At 35.5% G+C, this 23475-nt stretch overlaps 1 protein-coding gene across 2 annotated transcripts in view; it reads left to right on the top strand.

Annotated features, from left to right (window-relative positions):
* Positions 1 to 811: 811 nt before the first annotated feature.
* PLEKHS1 (pleckstrin homology domain containing S1) overlaps positions 812 to 23475 on the top strand; it is a 59350-nt gene continuing 36686 nt past the window's right edge. The window contains exons 1-8 of one of the 2 annotated variants that reach the window (XM_053692699.1): positions 812 to 878; positions 8630 to 8677; positions 10099 to 10172; positions 12481 to 12596; positions 15687 to 15812; positions 19594 to 19645; positions 21392 to 21442; positions 21599 to 21649. In XM_053692699.1, coding sequence (XP_053548674.1) covers positions 8644 to 8677; positions 10099 to 10172; positions 12481 to 12596; positions 15687 to 15812; positions 19594 to 19645; positions 21392 to 21442; positions 21599 to 21649 — 504 coding nt within the window. In that variant the 5' untranslated portion in view covers positions 812 to 878; positions 8630 to 8643. Of the gene's footprint in view, positions 899 to 8629; positions 8678 to 10098; positions 10173 to 12480; positions 12597 to 15686; positions 15813 to 19593; positions 19646 to 21391; positions 21443 to 21598; positions 21650 to 23475 lie in introns of both variants that reach the window. The other variant, XM_053692698.1, reaches the window with a different exon arrangement.

Here is a 23475-nt window from a genome sequence, read left to right as displayed (position 1 = left end):
TATTGGTTGTCTGTCTAGGTATTATTAACAGAAAACGTGTTTATTTTATTTTGTAACTGTTTTAGAATTGTGTAATATGTTCTCGCTTTATACATTAAAATGATAATAATAATAAATCATATGCAAGTCAGTTAAAGGGACAGTCTAGGCCAAAATAAACTTTCATGATTCAGATAGAGCAGGTAATTTTAAACAATTTTCCAATTTACTTTTATCACCAATTTTGCTTTGTTCTCTTGGTATTCTTAGTTGAAAGCTTAACCTAGGAGGTTCATATGCTAATTTCTTAGACCTTGAAGTCCACCTCTTTCACATTGCATTTGAACAGTTTTTCACCACTAGAGGGTGTTAGTTCACGTATTTCATATAGATAACACTGTTATCAGGGAGCAGGCACTGATTGGCTAGACTGCAAGTCTGTCAAAAGAACTGAAATAAAGGGGCAGTTTGCAGAGGCTTAGATACAAGATAATCGCAGAGGTTAAAAGTATATTATTATAACTGTGTTGGTTATGCAAAACTGGGGAATGGGTAATAAAGGGATTATCTATCTTTTAAAACAATACAAATTCTGGTGTAGACTGTCCCTTTAATCAAAACAGATTCAGAGAACATTCAAGGTGCAAAGGCTTCAAGGAAGTATTTATGTTATTATTATTTTTTTGTCCTTCTTAATTTCGTCAGCAAAACCACTTGTCTTGGTTTTTCCCCTTGCAGACTGTACCTGCAACAAAATTCCCCTTTACTGAAAGGTGCACAAAGGGAAACTCCTACAAGATCATATTTCAACAGTACAAAAACAATTCCAGCTCACTGAGTTCAGTTCATTTCAAATCTATAAAACAGAAGGACCTTATAGAAGGATTTACCTGCAAAAGGCAAGTGGCAGAATTGACCTGTGAGTATCAAACACACTAAGACACTCAGTTTGAGTGACAGCTCCTACCTGTATGGAGTTTACTAAATAGAAAAACCTGTGAAGAACAATTAAGTTTGAACTAAAGTATAGATTTATGGATGGACCTGCAAAATTAAATGTATTTTTTACCAGTTCTTCAGTTTCAGGCTCTGCTTTAATCACTGTGGAGAAAGTCATAGTTGTGGAAATATATTTTGAAGTATTGTTTGCAATTATGTAAATCAGTTTAATGCTTAACAGGTTTACAAAAAGGAACTGCGGAAACCAAAGCCACGTTTTACTTTTTTTTGGTTGAAATTATTTGACTGAAAGGAGCTAATGTGTCACAATTATGATGCATTATTCTGGTTGTCACTGTGTATTACAGAACAGTCAGTGATTCAGTGTAAAAATACCTTCTGCAAGAAACAGGAATAAAATGTATACAGTGTTTATAAATCCAGACAATAATTTTATGCAGACTGTTTACATATGTATTGTCTAATTTTTCTAAGTAGGACCTGATTTTGGTAGTTTGGTTAAAATTATTTAGTTTGAAAATATACATATATATATATATATATATATCATTCTTATTACTTGCTAACCATTGAATTGTTATAGTAGACTTAACAGTAAAGCATGATGAGTTCTTGATTAATGCACTTCAAGGTGTCTGAAAGGTGGCAGTGTGTAGTTTTTTTGTTGGCTTTGGTGTTTTTGTATTTTTGTAAATATTGTGTAGGATTATTAAAGCATTTTAAAGTGTCTACACTGCAGTGTTGATTCATGAGTAGGTTATTGCGCTAGATAGTGCTTTGATATGGGCAGTGCTGGATAAGATCTGCTTTTGTATATACTTTTTTTTTATCCAGGTCTCCATTCACCAAGTGTTAAGTAAAAGGGGTACACTTGTTTATTATTACTAAAGAGGGGACACTTTCTGCCCCTTGCCCATTTTTAACCCCATGTGAGCTGATTTATTTTGGTAAAATATATATTAGACAGGTTCATTCAGATTCAAACAAATGGAGAAAAAAAAAATTCTATTTGTTGCGTTTGTCCAAAAACAGTAGACAAGTGTCCCATAATGGAAAAACAAATATGTGAATGTATGCAACAACAAAAACTTTATTTGTTTGTGCGGTTAAAGCCATTGCTCTAAATGAGGGAGAGGGGTTTCTGCAGAGTTCAAAACCTCAAATGTACATTTATTATAATCTTTTTTTTTTTTTTGCAAAATTCTGTAGCACTATTTAGGCTGCAAAGGCTTTAAATGGTCCAATTTACACGATTCGATAACAATTTGGCATTGTCCTTGTCAGTTGATTGGTTTCTGTGTCAGCCAATAACATTTAAGCTTCACCTCTGTTCTTTGCTGATTTAAAACTCACAAGTGACTGGGGATGTGTACCCACTCCAGTCTGAGATTGCAGTCCAATATATATACACACACATTTTAATGGATCATCAAGAGTTAACTTTTCGGAATGCCACATTCTGTAATGTAACCACTCCCATTTGAGAAATGTGCTTAGTTATATAACTCAGGTGTAAGAGGTGAGATTTTCTGTAAATTCCTAATTAACCTTTCTCTGTGGCCCTCTTTTAAGATGGGACTCCATTCAAGAGTAATAAATAGTTGAAATACTAGAAATCCTTGTGGTTTGTCCTTTATTCCTTAGGTAACCAGAATATTTCCATTCACCTTAACATGGTTATACTTATCTTGTTATTTTTCTTATTAATTATGATTTTAAGGTTTCTGTAGCAGCAACTCAAAATGTAAAATGTATTCTATATAGCACGTACTGGTTTATATTGTAATCTAGATGACCTGATTACAGATTAAAAACTATCCAAAAGAAAGACCTAAACGAACTCAATTCATATAAATAAAATATATATTTTTATTCAAAGAAGGTTAAAAACAGAGCAACCCCTCTATGGTGTCTGGGACTTTGCACTCTCATTTTCTCCCTTTTATGTGTTCTCAATGGTCCATTTTAACAGCTGGAATGTACTTAATTGTTCGCAAACATTTAATTTACTTTTATTTTCTTATTTGAAATAGTTGAGTTTGCCCATAGAAACCACCACCTACACTGAAAATAAAAATTATAACAAAAATATTATCTGTAGAAAAGCTATGTAAACAGGAAACTATAGCACTAATTAATCTCCCAGTGGGGGTGTAGGAGAGAAAGATGTTCCTGTTTAAAGAGCAGGTTGTGCTCATGGAACCCCCAGCCATAATTTGCATTTTAATACCTAATTATTTAGGCTGTGTATTTAGATGTACAAAACATTAGCAGATCTGCTTTACCTGCAGGGTCAGCCCATTTTTTGCATGCCCCTTAGAACAACAGGTGATGTTTTTTTTCATGAGCAAAAACAGCTGTTTCAAATATAAAAATTATGGTGAATTAACAATTTCTTGTACATTTAATACTCTGCAGTCCGTATTAGCAAGTTATTTAGGACACATTAAGGGGAAACTAATTTTACACTACAGTGTCCTTTCAAGTATATATACACAAATACTCCAGTGTAATTTGTAACATGTTGCTCTAACCTTTTCACAGACTCCAGATCCTATGAAAACTATAAGAGACAAGAAAGTCAGGGTGTACTTGTTTATCAGTGACGTCTGCTTATGTGTAGCGCTAGCTGAATGTTTTCATATGATTGGAGACTTACTCATACCAAAACACCTGCTCTGTACTTGATACAAAACTGTGATGCAGATAGACTAACTGAATTTATAGGGACACAAAAGTCAAAATTAAACTAAATTATAATTATAATCAAATGTATATCTTTCTATGTGTATCCTTAGCTCATTTCCATGAGTGCATATCTAGGTAAGTTTAGAAACAGGAAAAAGTATTGAGCACCATATGGCAGCAATGTTTGTAACAATGTTTATAAGAATATTATACATATAGTGCATAAGACACATGCACGTCTGCTCCTGAGCCTACCTCAGTATGCTGTCATGGAAATTAAGAAATTACAACTTAGAATACAAAGAGAAAGAGGTGAGTTTACTTAGGTTGAGACTGTACACAAGCAGCAACCTAAATTAGTCTGAGTCAACTGGAATAGATAAAAAGCTCCAAGTCAGTTATTATTTCAGTTATAAAGGCATCCAATACAGGCAACTTGTATGTTCCAAGTTGGTCCAAATCAATAAAAAAAAATAGACAATTTCTGATTAGAATTATAGCAAGTTGGCTGTCTACAAATTATTGACTTCATTGACAACTGACATGAGGTCAACATTTTCAGCTGGCTTTAGGGCTTTTTAAGATACTCTTCTTCATGTACCAGCTTGCTATATTATTATTATTATTATTATTATTATTATTATTATACTTTATTTATAAAACACCAACATATTCCGCAGAGCTGTCCATGGGTACAATTAATTTAAATAAAACAATGATATAAAACTTGTAAGAGACAAGACAATATTTTACAAACACAGAGGAATTGAGGGCCCTATTCCCGTGGGAACTTACAATCTAGAAGAGTAGGAGGTTTAGAAACAGAAGGTGAAGACTGCAAGATTGAGAAATATGTTAATGCAGAGTTAGATGAGGGAAATGTTAGGTAAGTGAAATTCATTTATTACTGAGTTGGGTGGTAGGCTTCTCTGCAAAAACGTCTTCAGGGAGCATTTAAAAGAAGAAAGATTAGGGGATAGCCTGACAGCACGAGGGAGAGTGTTCCAGAGGGTAGGTGCTGCACGTCAGAAGTCCTGCAGTCTAGCATGGGAAGAGGTGATAGTTGAAGATGCAAGGAGCAGGTTATTATTGGATCTTAGTGGGCGGGCTGGATTATACTTGTTGATTAGAGAGGATAGGTAGTGGGGACTGGCGTTGGTTGAGAGCTTTGTATATAAGGGTGTGAATTTTGAATTTAATTCTGCTGTGAATGGGGAGCCAATGAAGGGACTTGCAGAGAGGTGCAGCACATACAGAGTGATGGGAAAGGTGGATTAGCCTGGCAGAGGCATTTAGGATGAATTGAAGGGGGGAGAGGCGGGAAAGAGGAAGGCCAGTAAGTAGGTTATTGCATTAGTCAAGTCGGAAAATAAAAAGGGAGTGGATTATTTGCTTTGTGGTGTTAGCGCTCAGAAAAGGGCAAATCTTGGAAATATTGCGTAGGTGGTTGTGGCAGGATGAAGAAAGCGATTGGATGTGGGGGCAAGTGTAATTCTGAGGCAACGGACTTGGGGCAATAGGTTAGACTTTACAATAACAAAAATACAGGCAAATATTATGTATCAGATTAATTTGTCAATTATAAAAATGGGAGATTTAAACAAAGAGATAATTAAATACAATTGATAAAAATGCAAATACACCCTCTTTATATACATTTTAGACACACTTTACCTGCAATTATTTTTTCGATATAATACAAAAGAAACTATAAAGCTGGTTTGAAGTTATTTAAATCATCACTGAGCTGTTTAAAATTGGTGCAAAGTTAGTTAACGATAAGAAAATAAATTACAGCCAATTATATACAAGTTTAGGCCACTTGGTTCACAAGTTTGGTAAAGTGTGGTCAATTTTTCCAACCAAACTTTTTTTTTGCAAAAGTGAGTTGGACAATCAGGGATTAGTGAATAGCTCCCATAGAGATCTGTTGCAGATCCATGTCTACGTTTTGGGCTTAGCTGGCTAAGAACAAACAAGAGAGTTGGGTTATACATTACAATTACAGACTGGTAACTCATATGTCAGAATATATTGTTATCTGATGTTTTAACACGTATTGTAAGTTGTATGTGAATTCATATCTGCAAAGAATATTGCAATGAATAAAGCACCTTTATTTTGTCAAATCGATTCGGATGTTTTCGAATTTCGGTTCGGATCGATTAGAAATCGGGAAAATTTTAATGAATTTGTTTCGGATTAATTCGGATTCAAATAAATTCGGCTGGATTCGGTTCGGTTCGATTCGGAATTTCGGTATGTATTAGGTGGGATGTGCTGTGTATTAGACTAGTATTATGTACTGTATATTAGGTGTAACCCATAGCAGAGTGATATAACCTAATATACTGTACAATACTAGTGGCCATCCGAATGTAACGAATAAATTCGAACTAATTCGGATTTATTCGGTACTACTGTAATTCGGAAATTCGAATCGATCCGAATCTCCGAATTTAACAAATTCGTCCGAATTTCAATTGGGAACGAATTGAAACGCACATGTCTATTTTATGTTTTTTTATCTTTTTCACTGATTTCTCTGTCCCCAATTGCTACCCAATCACAAGCTAATACACACATATAGGATTTAGACACAAATTGTTGTTTGCTTGTGTACAGTTATGGAAAAGTTTTCTTCTCAGCTTCTTTCTCTTCCTTTAAAGGGACACTCAAGTCAAAATAAACTTTTATGATTCCGAAAGAACATGCAGTTTTAAGACACTTTCTAATTTATTTCCATTATCAAATTTTGCTCAGTCTTTTTGTATTCACACTTTCTGTGGAACAAGATCCTACTGAGTATGTGCAAAAGCTCACAGGGATTACGTATACTAGTCTGTGATTGGCTGATGGCTGTCACACCATACAAGGGGCCGGAAATGGGAGAAAAAATAAATTTGTCAGAAAAAAATCTACTGCTTATTTGAAACTCAGAGATAGGGGCCGATTTACTAACTGTCGGATGGACATGAGCTGTCAGCATTTCACATTTCACAAGCAGTTCTGGTGAACTGCTTGTGCAATGCCGCCCCCTGCAGATTCGCGGCCAATCGTCCGCTAGCAGGTGGTGTCAATCAACCCAATCATATGCGATAGGGCGAATTGATGTCCGCCACCTCAGAGGAGGCGGACGAGTTAAGGAACAGCTATGTTAAGACCGCTGCTTCTTAACTTATGTTTCACGCGAGCCTTCACAGCTGCATATAGCAGCATTCAGGGGTAAGAAAAAAACGCCCCCTAAGTGTTATTACATTGTCTTTTTATTATGCACTTGTTAATAATGTAGTTCTACTAAAGTGAGTGGTTCTTTAAGGTGGTTTACTGCTGATACAGCATAGTTCATTAATGATTCTTATCTCTGTCTAAATGCTAAATATTAATGTACTTTATATACACAATAATATTTACACCCATAGTACATTTTTTAATCATGAAAGTTGAAGCAAACTGATAATACACTTTAAGAAAGCAAGTGACACAAGTGACAAGGTGAGGGAGAGGAAAACACTAGTTCACAGAAAAGTTAATTAAAGTATTAAAGGGACACTGAACCCAAATTTTTCCTTTTGTGATTCAGATAGAGCATGAAATTTTAAGTAACTTTTTTAATTTACTCCTATTATCAAATTTTCTTCATTCTCTTGGTATCTTTATTTGAAATGCAAGAATGTAATTTTAGATGCCGGCCCATTTTTGGTGAACAACCTGGGTTGTTCTTGCTGATTGGTGGATAAATTCATCCACCAATAAAAAAGTGCTTTCTAGAAGTCTGAACCAAAAAAAAGCTTAGATGCATTCTTTTTCAAATAAAGATACCAAAAGAATGAAGAAAAATTGATAATAGGAGTAAATTAGAAAGTTGCTTAAAATTGCTGCGCTATCTGAATCACAAACATTTTTGGGTTCAGTGTCCCTTTAACCCAAACCTCCCTAGAAGAGGGAAGGGGAACAAACATAATTTCACATGTATTTTAAAGCAAAAGGCAGCAAAATAAATATTGAATGTAAATTAGAATAATGTTACATTTTATGTGATGTTAAATTTAATGTTCAATTAACCTTTAAATGAAAGGTCTATTTTAAATTAAAGGGACACTAAACCCAATTTTTTTCTTTCATGATTCAGATAGAGAATGCCATTTTAAAGCAACTTTCTAATTTACTTCAATTGTAATTTTTTTTTCATTCTCTTGCTATCTTTATTTAAAAGCAGGTATGCAAAGCTTATGAGCTGGCCCATTTTAGATTCAGCACCCAGGATAGTGCTTGCTTATTGGTGGCTACAATAAGCAAGCATAATCCAGGTTCTTAACCAAAAATGGGTCAGCTCCTAAGCTTTACATTCCTGCTTTTTATTTTTATAAATATAGCAAAATAACAAAGAAAAAATGATAATAAGAGAAAATTAGAAAGTTGCTTAAAATTGCTGCTCTATCTGAATCATGAAAGAAAACATTTGGATTTAGTGTCCCTTTAAAGGGACAGTCAACCATAGAATTGTTATTGTTTTAAAAGATAGATAATCCCTTTATTACCCATTCCCCAGTTTTACATAACCAACACAGTTATATTAATACTCTTTTTACCACTGTGATTACCTTGTATCTAAGAACCTTCTTCCAGCCCCCTGATCACATGACTGTGACTGTTTATTATCTATTGTCTTAAATTTAGCATTGTATTGTGCTAGATCTTAAATAACTTTCTGTGCCTGAACACAGTGTTATCTATATGGCCCACGTGTACTTTCTGTCTCTTTGTGTGTGATAAGCATGTGATAAGAGGCAGCCCTCAAAGGCTTAGAAATTAGCATATGAGCCTACCTATGTTTAGTTTAAACTAAGAATACCAAGAGAAAAAAGCAAATTTGATGATAAAAGTAAATTGTTAAGTTGATTAAAATTAAAAGTCCTATTTGAATAATGAAAGTTTAATTTATACTAGACTGTCCCTTTAAGTATTGTTTATCACGCCTAACCTCATTCTTTCTTGGCAGGAAACTGATACAGAATGTTGACAAAAAGACGTTCATTATCAGTCTCAGGTAGGTAATCATCATAAAACACTTGGGTCACGTTACAAAGTACTAAATTGTTGCAATTTGAGTGCACTTATTTACTAATTAACTCGTCAGCTTGGTGTTTCTAAGAATTATTTATTATTTGAGTTTTCTATGGAAATAAAATATCATAATGCTCTATTTCATAGCAATGTCTGAGAAGTTTAATTTTGCTAGAAGAGACAAAAATTCATAACTTTAAAACTAGCTCTATTCAGTTTGAATGATTTGAAATTTAAAGGGATATGAACCCAAACAAATATTTCATGATTTAGGTAGAACATACAATTTTAAACAACTTTCCAGTTTACTTAAATTTTTAAATGTGCTTAATTCTCTTTTTATCATTTGTTGAAGGAGCAGCAATGCACTACTGGTTGCTGACTGAACACATGGGTGAGCCAATAACAATAGGCATATATATGCAGCCATCAATCATCAGCTAGAACCTAGGTTCTTTGCTGCTCCTGAGCTTTCCTAAATGAACCTTTCAGCAAAGGATAGCGAGAGAAGGAAGGAAATTAAATAATATAAGTACATTGGAAAGTTGTTTAAACTTGTATGTTCTGTCTAAATCATGAATGTCTAACTATGGCTTTACTGTCCCTTTAAACCATTATCTTCCCTTTATTAGACACAGTTGGTTTGGGCAAGTAAAATGCAAACATATTGCTCATTTGTGAGCCTTGTAACAGCATATACTGCAAAAGAGTCCAGCCATAATACTGACCATCCAAAGGAATCATTTTGGTAATAATTATTTGGTTCATCCTGAATAATGTCAACAATTTTTCATACATCATAATTATCCTGTTGTAAAGAATATCTAAGGTGAATCATGTATTGTACTTTGTAAGTAAGAGCCACAAAAATTATTGTATAGCCAATGGGCAAATCTAGGTAAGAATCCCCCATTGCTTTTCTCCAGAAGTATTCTGTATACAAGGTTACCAATGGACCAGAGAACTCTGAGTAAAATATGCAAATTAGATACATCTCATGCTTTTATCTTCACACTGGCTTAAATGATTATTGCTTTTGCCCTGGAAATAAGCTTCACTTATCAAACATATCTTCTGCTGATTACAGCTGAGTTTGGAATGGTTGTCCAGAAGTGGTTTTCATTTTGCTGCACCTACCCCGTAAGGGGATTTCTATGGTTAAACAAAGTGCTGGAAGCAGAAAAAGAATATTGTGTTCGTAGCTCATTTGCATATCTTACCCAGAGTTCTCTGATGCATAGGTAAAAATCTTTACAGTATACTTTTGGGGAAAAGATACTTGCAGATACAATAGTTTTTTTGTGGCTATTACTTTTATGAAACATAGGATTTTAATCTCATGCTTTTATTTTTACCATAATTTAAATAATTTAGTGTTCTATTTTTTCTTAATCTAATTTTCAGAAATATCTGAGAATAACATTATCAGAAAAGGGAGTCTGATTAAGTCCCCCCCTGCATATATTTTTGGAAACAAGGTAATGTGATGGATTATATTGTATTTGTTTTTGGCCTAAAAGTTGTCAAATTTTTCAAAACGATTTGCATCCAAAACTGATAGATGAACTGTCCTGTAATGAAGAACGTACCAATCAAATATGTGCAACAAAAAACAATTGTTAAGACCATTACTCTAAAGCAGGAAAGTAATTTAAGCTATTTATGCAGGAACGGCTTTGACAGTTCACATTTACATTATTCAATAACAATTTAACTGTCATTTGATTGATTCCTGTGCCAGCCAATAAGTATGTAAGTTTTACTTTTGTTCTTGACCAGTCCTTAGTGCTTAATGCACTCTTGACTTAGTGTACCACCGGCTTATTGCACTCTTGGCTTAGTCTACCTCTGGCTTAGTGCACTCTTGGCTTAGTCTACCCCCGGCTTAGTGCACTCTTGGCTTAGTCTACCACCGGCTTATTGCACTCTTGGCTTAGTCTACCATCAGTTTAGTGCACTCTTGGCTTAGTCTACCATCAGCTTGGTGCACTCATGGCTTAGTCTACCATCAGCTTATTGTACTCTTGGCTTAGTCTACCACCGGCTTAGTGCACTCTTGGCTTAGTCTACCACCGGCTTAGTGCACTCTTGGCTTAGTGTACCATCAGCTTAGTGCACTCTTGGCTTAGTCTACCACCGGATTAGTGCACTCTTGGCTTAGTCTATCATTGGCTTAGTCCACTCTTGGCTTAGTCTACCAATGGCTTAGTGCACGCTTGGCTTAGTCTACCACTGGCTTAGTGCACTGTTGGCTTAGTCTACCACTGGCTTAGTCCACTCTTGGCTTAGTCTACCAATGGCTTAGTGCACGCTTGGCTTAGTCTACCACTGGCTTAGTGCACTGTTGGCTTAGTCTACCACCGGCTTAGTGCACTCTTGGCTTAGTCTACCAATGGCTTAGTGCACGCTTGGCTTAGTCTACCACTGGCTTAGTGCACTGTTGGCTTAGTCTACCACCGGCTTAGTGCACTCTTGGCTTAGTCTACCACGGCTTAGTGCACTGTTGGCTTAGTCTACCACCGGCTTAGTGCACTCTTGGCTTAGTCTACCACCGGCTTAGTGCACTGTTGGCTTAGTCTAGCACCGGCTTAGTGCACTCTTGGCATAGTCGACCACCGGCTTAGTGCACTCTTGGCTTAGTCTACCACTGGCTTGGTGCACTGTTGGCTTAGTCTACCACTGGCTTAGTGCACTCTTGGCTTAGTCTACCAATGGCTTAGTGCACTCTTGGCTTAGTCTACCACCGGCTTAGTGCACTCTTGGCTTAGTCTACCACCAGCTTGGTGCACTGTTGGCTTAGTCTACCATTGGCTTAATTCACTCTTGGCTTAGTCTACCACCGGCTTAGTTCACTCTTGGCTTAGTCTACCACCGGCTTAGTGCACTGTTGGCTTAGTCTACAACAGGCTTAGTGCACTCTAGGCTTAGTCTACCAGCGGCTTAATGCACTCTTGGCTTAGTCTATCACCGGCTTAGTGCACTCTTGGCTTAATCTACCACCGGCTTAGTGCACTGTTGGCTTAGTCTACCACCGGCTTAGTGCACTCTAGGCTTAGTCTACCACCGGCTTAGTGCGCTCTAGGCTTAGTCTACCACTGGCTTAGGGCACTCTAGGCTTAGTATACCATCAGCTTAGTGTACTCTCGGCTAAGTGTAATATCAGTTTAGCGTACAAGTGATATCTGACATTAATTTTACTCTGAGCTCCCATAGAATTTTATTAGGTGAGGAATTTATCACACCTGTGCTATCTCACATGCAGATTTTAGTGTGCCCTAGACCAGTGATGGTTAACCTTGACCCCCCTGATGTTTTGGAACTACATTTCCCATGATGCTCAACTAGACTGCAGTGTGCCTAAGCATCATGAGAAATGTAGTTTTCAAAACATCTGAAGTGCCAAGGTTAGTCATTGCATCCCTATACTATCACTAGAGTGATAAAAAAACAACTTAGGACTTAATGGAATCACTATTTATTGTGCTCAAGCAACGTAACGCACTATGGCACTGTTTTTGTTCTCCACTTGGGACCTTTACCTTTATGGGGAATTCAAATTTGATTTTAATGTCCCTTCAAAGTTAGCTCATATTGCAGCTGTTACCGTAATACAAAAAATAGGGAATATAGTGGTACTCAAATATTATTATAAATATTTAAATTTATACTGCAATGTGCAACCGTAATACCTTGTAGAAACCATAAAAAGTATGCCTTCTTGTCTCATTTTGTTTATGGTTTTTCTTTTTATTTACTTTGTAAATTGTAAAATATGTTATATTTCAGAATTCATGGAAAACAAGAAGTTTTGCACTGTGGACTGCTCCCGGGGACGTCTACAAACTATCATACTATATGAATTCAACTAAAGAAGACCCAATAGGCAGCATTATGATAAGCGAGTATGTGTTACCCAATATGTACAATAAAAAAAAAAGATTCATTATACCAAAGAAAAGGACGTTTAAGAATTAAAAGGAGAGTAAACATAGGTGCAAAATTATTTAACATTTGGCTAGTGGTACCTGTGAAAAAATTAAGAAAATTACTTACCTTCATCGTTTTCCTTACCTGCTCTGCTTTTTTTTAAAAAAAAAACCTTTCACAGGCTCGCTATCTAATCGCAATGCACCCTTGTGTGCCGTTCAACAGAATGTTGTGCGCTCCTGTGCTGGGAAAAGCTGTTGGCAAAAAGGTACACTGTGAGTAGACAGCGAGCCCGAGACAGTTTTAAAATAAACAGCAGAGAAGAAAAGTACGATGATTAACGTAAGGTAACTTTTGGGGGGTTAAATGTTTAATTGTCTTTATTTTTTTCACAGGTACCGTCACATTATGTCAGATTCAGAATTGTGTAGCCAAGAAATTTTCTTTTTAGACAAAATTTTTGTAACGAATATTCGGGGAGATTTGTTTCCCTGAATATTTGTTGGCTCCCCTTTTCGTTTTTTATTTAGTTTAAAATGAAATGAATACTGAATATTCGTTAAACATTTACATTAGTTTCCATTAAGATAAATCTAAATGCTCAAAGTTACAGGTAAATATTCACCTTAACTGTATACTTATCTTTTGCTTGTTGGAGAATGCGTTAACCCATTCCTCTTCTTGCCAAAGCCCCATGCACACTATCAGCAGGATTAACACCCTTGGTTCCCAGGACCTGCAAATAATTTAGTGTCTGTCCTGTTAGCCAATCGCACTAATCCTCCTGTTAGTGAGTCTGGGGCTCTAGCAAGAAGAGGATTGGGTTAGTGCGCTCTCCGGCAAGCAAAAGGTAAGCATTAACCCTTTAAAAAATTAAAGGAAACTAATACTGACAAAATGTGTCTGTATTTATTTGTTTTCTTTCATTTTCATTGGTGTATTAATTTGGATATTTGTTTTCGTTACGAATGTGCATTCATGGGAAAACGAAAGTACATCTCTAGTAACATTAATACCTAAGTTTACTGTCCCTTTAATGAAAGCACCACAAATATTTTAGGTTATTTTACTATTGTTTGCATGTATCAGAGTGGTTTGCTGTTCAAATGCTGACAATATGGGGCATATTTATCTTTTACACTTTCACAGAACAGCACCAACATTTAAATGAACCTTTTTTTTCAAATAATATCAGGTGACATTTAATGTAAACCAATCTAAAAGCAGTAACATAATCAAGCTTTTATTCCACTGAGGCTTTATTTAAACTTAATTTAGTTGCTATTTACAGACAACTATCAGTTTTATGTGACGTTTATTTAGAAACACACATTAATTAGCCAATTTGTAAACTGACTTGTAAACTGAGCTACATAAACTGGAATCTGCGTTGTTTATATATATATATATTTGGTTTTTCTTTGGCTTTAATTGACTTTGCACTGACTTCAAAAAGTACATAAAAATATACATGTATTTAAAAAACTAGTCAGTATAAAAATTAAAATTAGAAGACTATGTTTTGCATTTCAATAATTTTATTTAATTGTATCTCTGTGTAAATAGAAATTAAATGAGCATATTGGTTAGTCATAAGTACAAAAAATAAAATTTCCAAATCTAATATTCCTTGGGTCTGACACACTGAACTAAACTTGGTTACGGACCATTAAATATAGTAAAATTGCATAATCCAAAAGGACATAATTAAAAACAATGAAATAGCATTTACTCTGAATTGTAAATAAGCAGTAGATGTTTTTTCTAACACATTTCAAAATTTCCTTTCATTTTCTGGCCCCTGTATTATGTGACAGCCATCAGCCAATCACACTGTGAACTCTTGCATATGCTTAGTAGGAGCTGGTTTATATAAAATGTGCATATAAAAAACATCAGAATTAGATAATGGAAATAAATTAGAAACTGCATGTTCTATCTGAATCATGAAAGTAAAATTTTTACTTTAGTGCCCCTTAATAAGTTAATCACATATATGCCTACTTCCGGTTTTAGATATTGCATACTCAAAATCTTTTTTTGTTTAAAAGGGACAGTAAACACCTTAAGATTTTTATATAAAATGCTTAGTTATACATAATGAAACAACTTTGCAATATACTATCATTATTTATTTTACCCCTTTTCATGTAATTTAGCTCTGAAAGTTGTGCAATTTCTAATTCTCAGAACTTGGAATGCACCTGCTAACTTCTCAAGTCTAACCCTGCTACATATCTGCCCCTAATTGTCTTTAACTAATAACAACTGCAAAAAAGTTGTACTTTATACTGACTTCATGACTGTGTTGAGCCTTGTTGTGTGCAGACTGAAGCCCGGATTGGCTTCTCTACATAAGGCAAATAGTGGATGAAGTTTGGCTATTGAAAAGCAATTACAGTAAAAATTATTTTATTTTGTTTTTAAAATGTTTAGACTTGTGTGATATGTTATTCTGTAGCAGCACAACAGATTAGTTTTGTAATAAGACTATGGGCTCTATTTATCAAGGTCTGGCGGACCTGATCCGACACTGTGGATCAGGTCCGCCAGACCTCACTAAATACGGCGAGCAATACGCTCGCCATATTCAGCATTGCACCAGCAGCTCACAAGAGCTGCTGGTGCAACGCCGCCCCCTGCAGACTCGCGGCCAATCGGCCGCCAGCAGGGGGTGTCAATCAACCCGATCATATTCGATCGGGTTGATTTCCGGCGATGTCTGTCCGCCTGCTCAGAGCAGGCGGACAGGTTATGGAGCAGCGGTCTTTGTGACCGCTGCTTCATAACTGCGGTTTCTGGCGAGCCTGCAGGCTCGCCAGAAATACGGAACTTGATAAATATGCCCCTAAATCAGCTTTTTATGTGAGAAAAAGTATTTTAATCCTTAGGCTTTCCCCTTCTTTAACACCCCTGCAATTCTTAGCTGTAACCCTCTCTGGCTGCCAGTGATTTAGAAAATAATACAAATTACAAACATATGTTAAATATTTCAATTGTAATTGTGTAAGAAATTGTAAAGTCATATTTAACAGAATTCTTATATTTATTTTTCTTTTCTACAGAATCCAAGAAATTAGATGTGGGCTCACAAAAGAGGAAAATAACGAAGCTTTTGTAAAATGGTTTAACTGCTCGGAGCAGAATGTGCTCTGCCTAAAAACAGAAAAACGCAAATACTTCCTAATTGGGTAGGTTTTACCCTTTATAAGCAAATGTGTAATTATTAAATGTGTATCTGTGCAGGGATCATGCTTGTTCTCTGCTGGGCTTTTTAGTCAGCACAAAGGAGTGGCAGCACAAAGTGCAACAGACACTTGATTAATACAGGGTTACAGATGTAATATATTTGTAACCAATAAACTCAAATATCAAATTCAGTTTAAGAAAACACACATGCACACACACACATGCGCACACACACACATACACATACAGACACACATGCTCACACACACATGCGCACACACATGCGCACGCACGCACACACACACACATACACACATGCTCACACACACATGCGCACGCACACACACACATACAGACACACATGCTCACACACACATGCACACACACACATGCACACACACACATATACACACACATATACACATGCGCACACACACACATACATACACACATGCGCACACTCACACACACATGCACACTCACACACATATACACACACTTGCACACTCCCACACACACACATACACACACAAACACACTGACATACACACTCATACACGCACACACACACGCACACACATACACTCACAAACACATACACACACATGCGCACACTCACACACTGACATACACACACATGCGCACACTCACACACTGACATACACTCACACACACATACACACACACTACATAAACACAAATACACACATGTGCGCACACACACATGCACACACACACATACACGCACACACTGACACACACACACTTACACACACTTACACACACTTATATACACACACACATACACACTCACACGCACATATATATATATACACACAAATACACACAAGCGCGCACACACAAACACACATGCACACACACTGTATATTAAAAAAAATCTAAAATAAAAATAAGATAGGATATAGTCCTAATATCTTTCTACTTTGACACGTAGTATCCACAAAATGTAACCTCAGGAGGAAAAGGTGAACATAGCATGATTCTGTTGATAAGTAACAGGGTAAATAGGAGCTATAACTGAGCTCTTGGGATAGAAGCGTTAGAGCTGTAACTCTCCTTTCCAGGGAGGTAACCAGGCAGGTAACTGTTAACGTGTTGTAGAGCTGTGTTTGTTAATCCCTCACTCACAGGTGAATGAACTTGCAAGGAACGAATGGATGAGTATAAAAATATCATACATTTATTAAAATCTCAGAGATTCATTTTGCACGTACATGTGACATCACAAGAGGTGGGACTTATTACACAGACTGGCTGCTTCCAATATCGACTGTTAAAGGGACACTGAACCCAATTTTTTTTCTTTCATGATTCAGATAGAGCAGGCAATTTTAAGCAACTTTCTAATTTACTCCTATTATCAAATTTTCTTCATTCTCTTGCTATCTTTATTTGAAAAGCAAAAATGTAAGTTTAGAAGCCGGAACATTTTTTGGTTCACAACATGGGTTTTAATACATTTATGATATTCTTATACTCTACAGCTCTAGCACTTATATCCTGAGAGCTCAGTTATAGCTCTATTTAATGTGAGTTAAGTCACTACTTTTTGCCTTGTTACTCATCAACAGAATCACGCTATGTTTACCTTTTCCTCCTGAGGTTACTTGGATATTTCTTGGATACTACGTGGAACTATGTTAGTACTTTAACCTTTTTTTTTTTAACTATATTTTTATTGATTTTGTGCAATAAATTGTACAACCAGATAAAACGTAACAGGTAAATCCCATCCATTAACAATAGTGAAAGAAAGTTGCCAGCAGTTATTGATACATAACAACAGAAACAGTAAGTGAATAAATACATTCTAGGATAGGGAGAGGGGGGAGAGGGAGAAGAAGGTCCATTGCATAAGGGGGGGGGGGATAATTGAAAGAGTTTGTAAGTTCCTTGTAATTAGGCTATTTTGAGGTCAGAGGTGTCATCCATTTTTAAGGTGAATTCAAGGGTGCTCAGGGCTATGTTCCTGTGTTTGGGGTAGGATTCTGGTATTGTTGTAGGGTTGTCTCCCAATAAAATTGTATGTCGTCTAGCTTTTGAATTTTATAAAACTCATATTCCTCTATGGTCAGTGTGTCTGTGATATGATTGATCCATTCTTGGGTCGGAGGGATAGTATGTTTCTTCCAGGAGCTGGCCAGCAGTACCTTTGCTGAATTAGTTATGAATTGCATTAGTCTAAGCCTTATTTTGCATGTGTGTTTAGGGTAGAGATTTAAGAGAGCAATGCATGGGTCTAGTGTGAAATTTGTGTTGTGAAATAAGAGCCTTAGCAGCTTTTCAACTTCAGTCCAGTAGCTGGACAGCAGTGGACATGTGCACCCTATGTGGCGCATGGTGCGTCTCTGGTTACAGACTCTCCAACATCTGTCTGAGAGTTGAGAGAATAGATATTTTAAACGGGAGGGGGTAAGATACCATCTTGTGATTATTTTGTAATTTGATTCTATAATCTTTGTGGAGGTAGATAACTTTCTAGTATTTGTAAAAATTTGGTCCCAGGATTTTGGGTCTAAATCTTTGCCTAGTTCTCTATGCCAGCTTGGTATGTATGGTGGAGAAACATCCTTTCTTATTTTTATTTTTTAATACACAGTGTTAGATTTCTTTCATTTTTTATATACTTTGCTGTTTATTGTTTTGGACATTGTAACACTGATCATGTCCGCTGCACATCGATAAATGCCGACAGCATACGCTCTCGGCATTTATCATTGCACCTGCAGTTCTTGTGAACTGCTGGTGCAATACCGCCCCCTGCAGATTTGCAGCCAATCAGCCGCTAGCAGGGTGTGTCAATTAACCCGATCGTATTCAATCGGGTTGATTTCTGTCGATTTCTGTCTGCCACCTCAGAGCAGGTGGACTGTTTATGGCTTCATAACTTCTGTTTCTGGCGAGCCGGAAACACGGGGCATTGAGCTCCATACGGATAAATATGCCCCATAGTAACATTTATTTGCACATTTTTCACTATATATTTTCATTATTTATTTGATTCCCTTTTCTAGAAATGTAACTCAGAGAATGGCCTCTCCGTGTACCCAAGATTTCTTTATCTTATCTCAATTTGTGCAGACAATGGTTGTGTGAAATGTTAAAGGGGCTTTAAACCCTGATAAATTACATTTCTTTATTTTGCTATATTTCAAAACCGCTATTGTTTGCACGTTATTTTTCCCTCATTATCCTCAGCAACATAGATTTGATACTGACAACCTGGGTTTTAACATAGCAGCATTGTGTAAAGAAAATAAGGCACATTATAGAAACTAGATCTTTACACTTATTTCTTCAATGTTTAACCTTTTAAAGCCGTTATGCCGTTCCATTCCGTCATAATTAGACTGGGCTTTAAAGCCGTTATGACGGAATGGAACGTCATAACTAACGGCTGTCCTGAAGCCTTCTGTGCTTCAGGGATTTAATCGCGGTCTGGAGGGCGTTCCTAGGATTGTAGGGACGCCCCCCAGATGCGATCCAATAATTGAAATCTCGCGATCGTATGCACGATCGCGTAGTTTCAATTTGTCTACATCGGAACAGTTGTTCCGATGTAGGCACTTTAACCCTGTCACGAAAGGGTTAAACAAATCATTTATTTTGAATATATATATATATTATCTACAATTATTATTAGATTAGACTACATTTTATTCTAAATACATCATGTACCTATAATGTATCATCCCAAATATCAAATGTGTCAGCTGCCTTGAATCAATACGTTTTTTTTTATATTGTTTGTATCTTCTGCAGGAATGATGCCCAGGAATGGTATAGCTCTATCTATAGTGTTTGGAATCCTAATGTAAGTATCTTCATACATTGGCATAGCCCAAGACACTGTTTTGACTGCACTGTGAAATAAATATATAAAATGCAACAGTCAAGAGCAAAGAGCTTAAGACCGTTAGACCCTTAGTCTGATTTTCAAATGAGAAGTAATATTTTTTCTGACAGTTAGTTTCATTTGTTTTCCTTCTGGATCATGTGACAGCCATCAGCCAATCACAACATACATATACATTTATACTGTGAATTCTTGCACAAACTCAATAGGAGCTGGTGTCTCAGAAAGTGTAAATATAAAACTATTGCACATTAAAATAATGGAAGTGAACTGGACAGTTGCTCCTTTAAAATTCACTGGTCTCTAAAATGCTTAGCCATTGCAGTGACACATTACTGTTTCTTGTTTCTGTGAATAAAGGAAATGTGCAAGTGGGCTGCTATCTTTTGGCTATTTACACTATCTAGTATCATTATTGTTATAATGTTTGTATGTGAGGTACAGTTATTTAAACATTAAAGGGACACTAAAGTCAAAACTAAACTTTTGTGATTCAGATAGCGCATGCGCTTCTCAATTTACTTCTGTTATTACATTTTGCACATTTTATATTTGCACACTTTCTGAGGCACCAGCTACTACTGAGCATGTGCAAGACACACATTGTATTCTGTAGGTATATGAGTCTGTGGCTGGTTGATAGTTGTCACATGATGCTGCAGGGGACCGGCAAATGGAAGCAAAATACATTTGTCAGAAAACAAAATCTACAGCTTTTTTAAATTTCAGACAGAGTTCTACAGCATTGTCTTTTTTATTAAGCCCTTGCTGATTATACAATTCTAATGTATTTAATGGTCCTTTACATATTGTACTATAACATTTTCTCTCTTTTCCCAGTGATCCATTTTACAAATAGCCCATTTATAATTTGAAATAGTTAATTTTGTTTTGTGAAATTGCCACTTATATTTAACAAGAGTAGCTGCCAAAATCATCTTCAAAGTGGGGAGTGGGAGAGAGACCAATCCATGTGAAAGGCTGCTTCCTGCAGCAACTTTGAATACAATCACCTGCTTTTTCGGAGTGCATTGTCACTTTAAGGGAATTGAGATACATTAAATTCAGCAACATTAAAGGGACAGTCTACACCAAAATTATTATTGTTTGAAAAGATAGATAATGCCTTTACTACCCATTCCTCAGCTTTGCACAACTAACATTGTTATATTAATATACTTTATAACATTTAATCCTCTACATTTCTGCCTATTTCTAGGCCACTACACAGAGCGTCTTATCACATATTTTTTATTATTAGATTTTTACAAGAGACTGCTAATTCATGTGGGCCATATAAACAACACTGTGCTCTATCCAGTGGAGTTGTGCAGGACACAGCATTAATTGGCTAAAATGCAAGTCAATAGATAATAAATAAAAAGCCATGTGATCAGGGGGCTGTCAGAAGAGGCTTAGATACAAGGTAATCACAGAGGTAAAAAGTGTATTAATATAACTGTGCAGAAGTTATCTATCTTTTTAAACAATAAACATTTTGGAGTAGACTATCTCAGAAAATTATTTAATATCAGTTTGTGCAATAGTTTCTAATTGGCTGCTGATATGATCGAGTTGAAGCAACATGAAACCCTTTGGGATTGCAATATAAAATGTATAATTATGCTTAGTAAAAAAAAATGTATTTAATGTTTAATGTTCCTTAAATGGTGGAATAATTGTGTGTGTTTTATTTATAATTAGAGTTCTGAGGCTGCTGCAATGTCTAAATTCCACGTGCCGCGCAAACTTCAGGTACAAGACTCTTTTTTAATATCATTTTTACCCAAACAAAAATGAAATCAGAAATCAATGCTCTGTTGTTGAGGTCTTTCTCCAAATACTGATTTGAGCTACACAATTTCTCTGATGATATAAATAGTGAAATAACTGTATTTTTGTTTTCATTAGACTCCTGATGATGAATTAGTGTCAAGATTCCAAGTGTCGCCCAATCTTCAGGTATAAAACCCTCAGTACTAGTCTGATTTATACTCAAGCAACACACTGATACATTATGCAATATAATTTGATTCTTTTAATGTTAATCCAGCGGGGGGGGGGGGTAATAACTTGTATTTAGTATTATGTTTTTTGTTTTTTTTTACTAATTCAACATAAAAGTCCCTAGTAAGTAAACTACATATTTTAAACTGAACCTACATTGCATCTTTAATGTATACTATATATATATATATATATATATATATATATATATATATATATATATATATATATATATATATATATATATATATAGCAAAAAGAGGATTAAATAAAGTAGCGCTTAAGAGTTAATATCCCTTGCCTTCTTCGCCTACTACCTACTTCCCAGATAGAAAGGTGTGTAAAGTGCAAAAGTTATGGAGATTAGGCGCTTAATCTGCAAAAGGGATAAAGGTGTGTATGGAAGTCGTTAGCTAAATATGTAGAAAAAAACTGGACCTTTGGGCAGGATAAATGAAAAAAAAATTTACAATTTATTTTCAGAATAAAAACATCATATTACCAAAATAAAATAAATCCCAATTCCTAAGTGTTTCAACTGTTTGGAACATTTCATTTCCACAAATTAAGCTCACTGAGGATACGAAGGGGTAACTGTGAAACCGTAATTTATCACAACATAAATATAAGAATAAAGAACATAGCCCTCAGTAATTTACCTACAATTACACTTACCAGTGTTTTGATTAACTTTTTAGACACGCAAAATCACAACCAATATCAGTAAACAGCCATTGTGGGGATACCATTTATAACCGGTCTTGCATTTAAATTGTTTTAACAACTTGTTAGTTTTTGCTACATATTTGTAATTTTAAATTTGATGAAATATAGATATAAAATAGAGGCAAATATTATTAATTGTGTAGAAGTAAAAGAATACATTCTATCTAATATCTCTGAACAAAGTATAGAAAACGAAAGAGCAGATAAACCTTTTATTGGTGTATGAAACAAATGTATATTCAAATTTTAGAAATTTTATGAATTGATCGATATATTGTTGCAACACTTAGGAATTGTGATTTATTTTATCTTGGTAATATCATGTTTTTATTCTGAAAATAAATTGTAAAAAAATGTTTTCATTTATCCTGCCCAAAGGTCCAGTTTTTTTCTACATATTTAGCTAACGACTTCCATACACACCTTATGTAAAATAAATATAAACCCTAACATAGCTACAATGTAATTATTAATTACATTGTAGCTATCTTAGAGTTTATTTTATAGGTAAGTATTTAGATTTAAATAGGAATATTTTAGTTTATAATATGAATTAGATTTATTTAATATGAATTTAGTTAGGGGTGTTAGGGTTAGATAGAGTTAATATAGTTTATATAAATACTATGGTAACTATATTAACCCTAATATAATTAGGGTTAATATAGTTAATATATATAATGTAATAACTATATTAACTATAATATACTTAGGGTTAATATAGATAATATAGCTGGCGGCCGGGTAGGTAGATTAAATTAGGGGTTAATAATTTTAATATAGATGGCGGCGGTGTAAGGGGTTCACATTAGGGGATAGATCAGTTAGATGGTGGCGGTTTTAGGGGTTCACATTAGGGGATAGATCAGTTAGATGGTGGTGGTTTTAGGGGCTCACAGTAGGGGGTTAGTTTATGTAGATGGTGGTGGTTTAGGGGTTAAATACTTTATTAGGGATTGCGGCGGGGGATCGCTGTTGACAGGGAGATAGACATTGTGCATGCGTTAGGTGTTAGGTTTTATTTAGCAGATCGCGGGTGACAGCTAGATAGACAT

Source organism: Bombina bombina, chromosome 9 (assembly GCF_027579735.1).
Source record: "Bombina bombina isolate aBomBom1 chromosome 9, aBomBom1.pri, whole genome shotgun sequence".
Classification (NCBI taxonomy): Eukaryota; Metazoa; Chordata; class Amphibia; order Anura; family Bombinatoridae; genus Bombina; species Bombina bombina.
This window is presented reverse-complemented; position numbering and strand designations above follow the sequence as displayed.